The 10,876-nt window shown below is 45.6% G+C and overlaps 1 protein-coding gene across 1 annotated transcript; it reads left to right on the forward strand.

Moving 5' to 3' along the window:
- The first annotated feature begins 6,962 nt into the window (after nt 1-6,962).
- LOC123050515 (heavy metal-associated isoprenylated plant protein 39) lies at nt 6,963-8,047 on the forward strand. Its single transcript, XM_044473298.1, has 3 exons — nt 6,963-7,148; nt 7,271-7,346; nt 7,454-8,047. The coding sequence occupies exons 1-3, from the start codon at nt 7,143-7,145 to the stop codon at nt 7,789-7,791; spliced, it is 420 nt and encodes a 139-aa protein (XP_044329233.1). The 5' UTR covers nt 6,963-7,142; the 3' UTR covers nt 7,792-8,047.
- Nucleotides 8,048-10,876: the final 2,829 nt, after the last annotated feature.

Consider the following 10,876-nt stretch of genomic DNA (forward strand, 5'->3'; position numbering starts at 1 on the left):
CGTTCCGAAAATCACGTTCCCGAAGGTTTCATTCCGTTTGGACTCCGTTTGATATTCTTTTTCTGCGAAACTCTGAAATAGGCAAAAAAACAGCAATTCTGGGCTGGGCCTCCGGTTAATAGGTTGGTCCCAAAAATAATATAAAAGTGTATAATAAAGGCCAATAATGTCCAAAACAGAAGATAATATAGCAAGGAGCAATCAAAAATTATAGATACGTTGGAGACGTATCAACCACATCCAAAGCAATCTGTCCGAGTGACTTTGCCTTCTTCCCCGAGATGACTCTGTGAAACTGCATGTTGCTCTCACTGAGTCGGGACATTGGAATGCCCATCCCCTGGAGGGTTTCGGCATACAAAATGTTCAAACCACTGCCACCAATCATGAGAACTTTACGCAGTCGAGTGCCTCCAATGACCGGGTCGACCACCAAAGTTTGCGCCCAGGGGTAGCAACATGAGCTGGGTGATCCAACTGGTCGAAGGTGATGGGAGTCTTTGACCACTTGAGGTATGTTGTAGTTGCCGGAGCAACCATGTTCACCTCCCTGTTGATGACTTTCAATCGACTTTTGCTTTCAAGTCAGCAAAAATCACCAGGGTTGCATTGACCTTCGGGTAATCTTCTGCCTTTTCCTAATCTTCATCCTTGTCAGAGCTTTTCTCACTCTGCTGACCCTTTCGAAACTGCTGAATAAGGAGCCTGCAATGTCGAGTGGTGTGTTTGGGCAAAATCAAATTGCCCTCTTCATGTTTCTTCGTGTGGATGGCACACGGTAAATTCAGAACATCCTACCCTGATTGGTCCTTGACCTTCTCGGGAGTCCATGGCCCTTTAGGTTTTCCCTTGAACTTTCCTTGGGCATTCACCATAGCAGCTTCAGCTTGGCCTGCGGTTTCAGCTTTGCGCTTCTGCTTCCGACCGGGATTTCCACCCCCAGCGTCGGGGTCGACTGTCTTCCCATTGCCATTACGGAGTCGGTCTTCTTCTTCGCCATTCGCATACCAAGTGGCTTTTTCCATCATCCGATTCAAAGTCATGGCCCCGGAGCGACCAAACTTCAATGTGAGCTCTCTGTACCGTACGCCTTCCTTGAAGGCGCATACTGGTTGGTGCTCCGAAACATTCTCCACCAAATGGTGAAGTGTAGTCCAACACTGGATGTAATCTCTCAAAGTTTTTCATTCGGTTTCTGGACACAATGTTGTAACTCAGACAATCCAGCGGGACGCTTGCAAGTGCCTTCAAATGTTTTGATAAACACTCGGGTTAAGTCTTCCCAACAGTAAATGCTACCAGGGGCCAACTGATTCAACCAGGCTCTAGCTGAGCCTTGAAGCATCAAGGGCAGATGCTTCATAGCCACTTCGTCATTGCCTCCACCAATCTGCACGGCCACTCGGTAATCCTCTAACCAAGTGTCTGGCTTTGACTCACCAGTGAACTTACTCACTCCCGCGGCCAACCTGAAGTTGGGCGGAATCTCTGCAGCACGAATGGCTCTACTGAAACATTCGGGCCCAGAGATGAATAATCTGCTTCCACTCAGATAATCTCTGTCTAGGCCTCCTTTGTTAGCCCTACCTCTATTGACCAGGCCTTGTATGAGGACTGACCTTGCATCGAACCCAGGCTCTCGAGGGTCGACTGGAATTCTCCGCTCGTCGCCGAATGGGCGCCTGTCATCATACGGCCGGGGTCCATACGAACCACCCCTCGGAGGGGAGTAGGCACACGACAGCAGTCATCACGGTGGTGTTGAGGGTCGAACTGCCCGTGGCGTCGATCCAGGTACTAGTCCTGATGATAGCCACGATCCTCACGCCGCGGGGGCGATCTCGGGCTATGGGCCAACTGAACTGTGTTCGCCCTGATGGATCTACTGTGAATTCTGTTGCGCGACTAAGAAACAACAGAATTTTGCTCCCCAGCTGCCTTGAGCAACGCCCGGATCTGCTCCAGGCCTCTCCCAGCCTCGGAGAGGGAAGGTTGAATCGAATCTGCAATACGTGCAGCTGCTGCAACATTCTGGATGGGGGTGCAGTATACCTGACACTCGCCCCGGGACTCAGTCCGAAACGACTACCGCTGACGTCAACTGGAATTTGGGGGCGGACGTCGAGCGCGGTCGTCGAGTGCCTTATGGAGATCATCCAGACGCGCATGTTCAGCCAAAGTGGCTATGCGTGCGGCCTCCAAAGCCTGAGCTTCGGCGGTCTCCCCAACGATGGGGGTTTGGAGAGCTTGCTCGTTCCTGCACCGCAACTCTTCTCTTTGCTCCACAGTGAGAGCTTCTGGATAATACTCATCATTGTTGTGCGATGGGCCACCAACTTCGCCCCCTCCACGGGGAAAACCCGGTGGGCTACGTTGGGACCCGATCACGAGGACCTCTGCCGCTGGGTCATTACTTTCACACTCAGAGAGCGTATTTGAATGACCAGTCGACAGATCGAACAAGCCATAAAGAGACTCATCGGGCTCGATTGCCGCTATTTGAGAAGTGGCCAACTGACGTGCCGCCACATGCTTCACCCACCGCTGGAGCTGCGAGCGACCGGAGCGCTTGCGATGGCGAGTCGAGGAGAGCGAAGACACCAACAGAGCGGATCGATACGGAGTTGACGGTTGCCGCAAGAGGACGCCGCAGACACTCATTCGAAAGTGTGCCGACCCGCGGACGGGGAGCGCCTCGACGTCGAGGGGAGCCTCCTGAAGCCAAGCCGAATCATCGGCGATGAAGGTGAGCGCGCCGAGACGGATCTCGCGGCCCAGATACAATCCATCATCGGAAACCATGTTGACGAAGATCGAAGATTGCAACCTCACCGGAAGTCGTTTAGACGCCCGCCCCACAGTGGGCGCTAACTGTCGTGGGAACAGATCTGACAGTAGAGATAGGGGGTACGTAGAAGAGGGCAGTGTTCTAGCTATGGCGAGGTTGTACACTCGAATTTTACGAGTTCACGCCCCTCGCGGAGGAGGTAAAAGCCCTACGTCTCGGTGCCTCGGAGGCCTGTTGATTGGAGTGTTCAGTTACAGGGGTGCGAACCCTTGTGCAAGAGGGGAGGGGTGGCTTATATAGAGTGCGCCGACCCCTCGCAGTCCTCCGTTACGCAAGGGTTCAATGAGAGTATAATGTCACGCACGTTACTGGTAACATCCGTATTAAATGATCTTTAGGACGACGGAGTGAATGTCTGACCGTTGCCTTCCAGGGGTGGCTCTAGGTCTTCTGTCCTCCGGGTGGATTCTTGTCCTCTGAGTGAATAATGACGATCGAGTGGAATTGCGATATCCGAGTGAGATCTTCTGTCGAGTGGATTGCACTTCACGAAGACTTCAGTCGGTATCTTCTGTTTAGTTTTGTAGGTCTTGGTTTCTTGTGTAGTGTCCTAGGGTAGGGCATGTAGGTCAGGTCTATGACCCTACCTAGTTACATGTCATCCTCAATGTGTTTCTCCTTTTGCTTTTTGTTATTCTTTATTTGTTGGATTTTATTCTTTTCTATTGTCGATATTTTTGGGTGTTGGGTGAATGTCAATGTATGCATACCATTAATATCAATATGTGTGAAAGTTATACTATCATATGATTGTTATTTGTATACTACAAAAAGTGCAATTTTAGTGCAAAGTCATGTGCAAGTTTTTTTAACCTTTTCATTATATTTTTTCTTAAAGAGGAATACCAATGCCACTAATTCATTTTTCTTATAAAACTTTATTGTTTTGATTTTTATTTAGTTATTATTTCTTCATTAAGGGTAATATCGATGCCATTGATTCATTCCTTCTGAGGTTTTTTTTTCGAAAAATTCAGTGTTATATGATTATTCTCGCGTATTTTTAAAAAGCATATTTTTTTGTATATTGTGTGCAAATTTTGTCATTGTTTATTTTAGATATTTTTTATTTTCTTTTTATCAAAGGGTAATACCAGTGTCACCAATTCATTCTTTCTTAGAACAGAAAGGAGGATTCACCACACTAACCAACTCGTCCCACATCATTTCTTGTCTAATCAATACATGTCATTCTATTTGATATTGTTAAGTATTGGGCCAAGTTTGCCTTGCATTGAGAACGATGATAAGTTTTACCCAAAAAACTCTTTTTGCTGACTTGTTGCATTCTACTTGGCCTAAAAAATATCGGGTTAAATAAGATGGTAATTTAAGCACCGCGGATCTGATAAGTAATGAACAAACACCGTGATAACTTTTGACCCGGAAAAAAAGTTGTTTCAAAACATACCCCCGATAATTTTTACGTAATATACGCACAATAGAGCTGATTACTCAAGTACAAACACCACGGTAACTTTTGACTCCGAAATAAAAGTTGTTGAAAATTATACCTTCAATGACTTCTATCTAAATAATGTGGTTATATACGCACAACCAGGTGATACTCACATACAACACCGCGGTAACTTTTCGATCCAGGAATCAAAGTTGTTTTAGAACATACCCCCCCCCTAACCTATGTGTAAATAGCATGATGAACATGTGCAACGGAGCTGATAACTCATGTAGAAACATCATGGTAAAATTTTGACCCGACATTACTTATTGAAATACATACCCCCGGTAGCTATTGTGTAAATAGCACGATAATTTCGCACACCAGACGTGGTAACTTACTTATAAACACCACGACAAATTTTTAACATGGAGAAAAAATAGTTATTGAAATCATATCCTGATAACTTCTGTGGAAATAACATGGTTATATACACAACACAGTGCTGATAACTCATGTATAAATACCGTTGTAACTATTGACCTCGGAAAAATATTGTTGAAACATACCCTCGATTTTTTCTCTCATGCCGAGTCATCTTTTTTTCCGAGTTCTTCGTGTGGTTCATGTATGCCAAGTTGGGTTTATAACCTAGGGGGAAAAGTTATTGAAACATACTTCGATAACTTCTATGTAAAAAACGTGATAATTAAAGCACCACAGAGCTGATAACTTGCATACAAACACGGAGGAGTAATTTAAACCTAGGAATAAGTTCTTGACAAACACCCCTGGTAACTTATTTGTAAATCGCATGGTAATATAAACGTCGCAGGCTTGATAACTTAGGTATAAATACCACGATAACTCTGACCCAGAAAAATTATGTTAAAAACAAATCACCAATAAATTTTAGTGTAAATAGCATGATAATATAGGCTCATGGATCTGATAACTTAGGTACAAACACAATCATAACTTTGACCCGTGAAAAAAAGTTGTTGAAAATATACCACCAATAATTTCTGTGTAAATAGCATGATAATATACGCTCTCAGACCGGATAACTTATGTACAAACACCACGATAACTTTGACCCATGGGAAAAAATATTGAAAACATACTCTGTAAATAATATGGTAATACAAAATCCCGTACCGAATAATGTGTAAAAACACCACGATAATTTTGACCCATCGAAAAAGTTGTTGAAAACATACTTCGGTTACATCTGTGTAAATAATATGGTAATATACGCATAACAGAGCTGATACCTTACTTAGTCCAGGCAGGATTACTTTTGTGGGTCTAGCCCGACATAATGCGCAATATTCCGTTTTATATGTGATCTAGTTTTGAATGTCTCGTCATAACTTTTTGTTGTTCAAATGGATTTGAATCGGACATGCGTTTAAGCTATAAAACATTTTGAATTTTGTACGACATTGATTTTTTGTCCTCTAGTGTATGCATGCTTGTGCATGTGAGGAGAGAATTGTAGGAACCATTTTTGATGCCTCGATAACTTTTGTGTAAACAACATGATAACTTACGTAAGAGAGGCGTGATAATTTTTGACCCGAAAAAAAGGTCACCAGAACATATCAACATTGGATCTAATTTCGTAGATCTCGTCGAGCTGAATTTTTTATGTGAAAACAGTTTTTCAATCGGAGCTACGGTTTGAGCTACAAAATATTTTAAAGTTTGAATTTGAGAAGAATCTTTGCTGACATCATAAGTTTGTTGTTAGATGCATGCATGTCAATGTTGCTCCTCCCGCATGCATGCATCTCCGTTCAGATCTATTACTAACTAGCTAAATTTTTTAAATAATACATTTTTTATTAATTTTCAGAAATAATACACCGTTTTGATATTTTTCACAAATAATACGGCATCATCTTCCTGGTGGACGATTAGGGTCTAGTCATCCACCAGCAAGCCGACTGGGCAATCGTCTATAGGGTTGGCCACCAGTCAAAACAACAGTGAACGCACTGAAGGGTAATACCATGCCACTGATTCATTCTTCCGTACAAAACTTCATTATTTTGATTTTGTTTTTGTTTTTGTTTCAAATTTTGTCTGCTTTAACAGTAATACGAATGCAATTAATTCATTCGTTCTTACGAAACTTCCTTTTTATGCAAATTTCAGTATTATTTGCTTAATTTTGCATATTATAGAGAAGTGCAATTCATGTGTAAATTATGTGCAATATTTTTTATTATTATTTTTCATTTCATTTTCTTAAAGGTTTATACGAATGTCACTAATTTATTCTTTAGAAAACTTCATTATTTTGACTTTTTTTAGTTTTTTTCTATTTCTTTCTTCTTTATGGGTAACAACAATGTCGTTGATTCATTCGTTCTTAGAAAACTTTCTTTTCGCGAAAACCCCATCATTATACACTTTATCATTTATACCATCGGTTACATCTCACTACATTGTACGGTCAAATTTGGATTTCGGGAAACGCGGGCGCACTACCTTGTACTACTAGTTTCGTGCGCCTGCCGGCTGCCTCGTGGTGCCTTGCCACCTCCGCCATGACGTAATACTGATGCATCCGTCGCTCCCGCCTTTCTCCCTCTTTTTTTTTTGAAAAAGAAACAGAGAAAGCTTTTGGTGCGGTGGGGCGCCGCGAGGTCGACCTATATATAGGCGGCAGGCACTCTCCTTTGCCGCCCACATCACACCACACTCCGCTTCTTGCTGTTGCGCATCGAACTCATCGCCCCAGAGGCAGAGCAGTAGAGCACACACCGTCCCTCCACTCCACTTCCAAGTTCCACCCACAAATTTTATCACATTGCCGACTGCAGCCGCCGACGCCGGCGAAGCCCTCCGTTGCCTCGTGTGCCGCCCGTCTGTCTGCCCGCCGGCGCTATGAAGGTGACTGTGACCGATCGGACTGAGGATTTGGGAGTCCTGGTTTCAGCTGCGGCGTTTGATTTTTTTTTTTTTTGATCGGATGGTTTGCTGATTTTGTCATCTTGTCTGACGGCCGGGTGCAGAAGGTTGTGCTGAAGCTGGACCTGCACGACGACAGGCAGAAGCAGAAGGCGCTCAAGGCCGTCTCCGCTCTCCACGGTACTCCTCTTTCTCCCCTGCTTCTTTTCTCCAATTCCATCGTATCTTTTCTTGCTCTGCTTCGCAGTGCTCCATGCTGACGACGGCAACTCTCTGTTCTGGCTCAGGCGTCGACCTGATGAGCGTGGACATGAAGGACCAGAAGCTGACGGTGGCCGGCAGCATGGACCCCGTCGACGTCGTCGCCAAGCTGCGCAGGTTCTTCCCCGGGGCGCACATCGTCTCCGTCGGCCCGGCCAAGGAGGATAAGAAGGAAGGCGGCGACAAGAAGGACGGCGACAAGAAAGACGGCGGCGGCGGCGACAAGGACAAGAAGGACGCGAGCAAGCAGGTGGTGTACGCGCCCCCCTACTGGTACCCGCCGCCGCCGCAGCACCACCACCCGCACCCGTACCACTTCGTCCGCAGCGCCGAGGAGGACCCCAACTCCTGCGTCATCTGCTGAACCCCGCGCCGGCCCGCCTTGTACATTTCTAGCCGGCCTGCCTGTGTGCGGCTCACCGGCGATCACCGGTCGAGAGCTGCTCCGGTGGTGGTTGGTGGTTGCTCCACTCGTCATCCTACCTGCGACAGCGATCGCTATGTCCCTAGATGTTGTTTTGTCTTGTTTATTTTGCTTGGATAAGTACACGCATATGTTGAGTTTATGATGTAGAGAGCAGATGTGGAATCAAATAACTGCGGGGAGAAGAAACATAAATATATAGAACCTTTTGCAATTGGATTTTGAGTGAGTTCACGGTAATGAAATCTGAACTTATCAACTGAAGCAACTCTGAAGTTCTGAAGCTCTCTGACCGGTGTTCTCAAGCTGACAGTTGTTTTCAGTTAGTGGACACCTCTTCTATTCTGCTGCCTAGGCTTATCTTTTAACTCAGAGACTGTCACGATCTTAGGCTTAGGCTTAGCTTAGCTCTTCCCATTCTTCATCTCTAATTCCCACGAACCAAACAAAGTTGTCACGATTTTAGGCTTAGGCTTAGCTTAGCTCTTCCCATTCTTCATCTCTAATTCCCAGGAACCAAACAAAGTTGTCACAATCATAGGCTTAGGCTTAGCTTAGCTCTTCCCATTCTTCATCTCTAATTCCCAGGAACCAAACAAAGTTGTCACAATCATAGGCTTAGGCTCAGCTATTCTCTTGTTTTTTCTTCTTCTCATGGCCTCATAAAAAAGGCTTCTGTTGTATACTTTCTTGTTTTCTGTGAAATGTGATTGCATATATCAACATCGAAGACTGTTTTTTGGTTTCTAGGTAGGTGCCACTTTTTTTGTTTGAATAATCCTGGGGTGGCAAGTCATGGTTTCAACGTGAGCATTCAAAGTTCCACTTTTTCATCCGTGGCGATGGGGAACCCATCGATTTGGTAGGGAGGGTGATCTAGATCACGATATGTTCACCTTTGCGAGGAGCAGATGATGACAATAGGCGTGTGTTTGATGGATTGAGCATGTGTTCATCTATGTTCCGGGGGAAAAACGACTCGGGCGGGACCGCGGGAGAGCCCGCACGGAAGCCGATGCTCTTCGTCTCTAGTGCGGAGGGCATCGGATGTTGGGGTGCGTCTCAGCGGCAGACGGAGTCCGCTGGTGGACGGATCCGGTCGAGGCCTCGTGTAATCCTGGTGCACTGCGGCCTCGCCCGACTGTCCTCTGATAGCAAGGTGTGGGTGGTTCAAGTCTGGGTCCGGGAGAAACCCCTGGCTGGTTGGTCCAACCACGGCAGCGGCGACACCGAAGAGCATCACTTTCCTCCCTGGAGGTGCTGCTGAGGACCCTTCCTCCCATCCCTGGCCACTTCCCCGAGTGAAAGCTCAAAAATTGGTGTGGGTTGGTTAGCGACTGCGTCGTGAGCGTCATGTTCTCCTTGGGGACACCGTCTTGGGAAGGTTAGCCTTGGAAGAGTGGTGTCGTAGTGTAGAGGTTTCAGACGACTTTGAGTTTCGAGCGATGGCTTTTCTTGCAGGTTCGACGCTTTCTCTTTGGTGGTGCTCTCCGGTTCGGCGTGTGCTGCCATGTCCCAATGGGTCGACTGGTCCCTGGCGAAGGGGGATAGGGTTCCCCTTCTCGGCAGCTGCACGACTGTGACGACGAGTGGCCATTCCCTCTATGTGAATATTGGCCATGCTTTCGACGTATCGTCTCCTAGGATCGTCCTTGGTGTTGTTCTTTAGCCTTTGATTGCCCTCGTAGCTTTGCCTCTCCATTTGGGTTCCTGAGGACGACATCGCTATAATCGGCATGGTGTAGTTCGTGCTTCGAGCAAGTCATTTGTTGTGGCCTCTTTGTATGGTCACTAGGCCAGCTCTTTGCCTAGCTCTCTGGCGAGGGCCTCTTCAAGCTGACAGTTCTTCAAGTATGAAAGGGTCAATTTGTTGGAAATATGCCCTAGAGGCAATAATAATATGGTTATTATCATATTTCCCGTTCATGATAAATGTTTATTATTCATGCTAGAATTGTATTGACCGGAAACTTAAATACATGTGTGAATACATAAACTACACCGTGTCCCTAGTAAGCCTCTACTAGACTAGCTCGTTGATCAAAGATGGTTAACGTTTTCTAACCATGGACATGAGTTATCATTTGATAATGGTATCACATCATTAGGAGAATGATGTGATGGACAGACCCAACCGTAAGCTTAGCATCAGATCGTTTAGTTATTTGCTATAGCTTTCTTCATGTCAAGTATCTGTTCCTTCGACCATGAGATCGCCACTCCTGGATATCGGAGGAATGCCTTGTGTGCTATCAAACGTCACTTCATAACTGGGTGATCACAAAGGTGCTCTACAGGTATCTCCAAAAGTGTCTGTTGGGTTGCATGGATCGAGGCTGGGATTTGTCGCTCCATGTGATGGAGAGATATTTCTGGGCCCTCTCGGTAATACAACATCATAAGAAGCTTTATGTGACTAATGAGTTTAGTCACGGGATCTTGTATTACGGAACGAGTAAAGTGACTTGCCGGTAGTGAGATTAACTAGGTATGGAGATACCGACGATCGAATCTCGGGCAAGTAACATATCACCGGACAAAGGGAATTGCATACGGGTTCACTGAATCCTTGACATCGTGGTTCAACCGATAAAGATCTTTGTTGAATATGTAGGAATTAATATGGGCATCTAGGTCCACTATTGGTTATTGACCGGAGATGAATCTCGGTCATGTCTACATGATTCTCGAACCCGTAGGATCGCACGCTTAACATTCGGTAGCGCTAGGGTAGTATTGAGATATTAATAGTGGAAAGTACGAAGATTGTTCGGAGTCGCAGATGGGATCTAGGACATCACGAGGAGCTCCGGAATAGTCCGGAGGTAAAGATTCATATATGGAAAGTTGTTATCGGGGTTCTGGAATAGTCCGGAGGTATCAGAGCCAGGTTTATGCATAGCTGTATATGCACGAGTAGAAGACAAAACGTTGTGGGAATTGATGTTTAGATTGCTTACTTCCCTTGTATTATTTGGATTTGGCGGTATTGTGGGATGAAGCAGCTCAGACCAACCTTACATGT

Source organism: Triticum aestivum, chromosome 2D (genome assembly GCF_018294505.1).
Source record: "Triticum aestivum cultivar Chinese Spring chromosome 2D, IWGSC CS RefSeq v2.1, whole genome shotgun sequence".
Lineage (NCBI taxonomy): Eukaryota > Viridiplantae > Streptophyta > Magnoliopsida > Poales > Poaceae > Triticum > Triticum aestivum.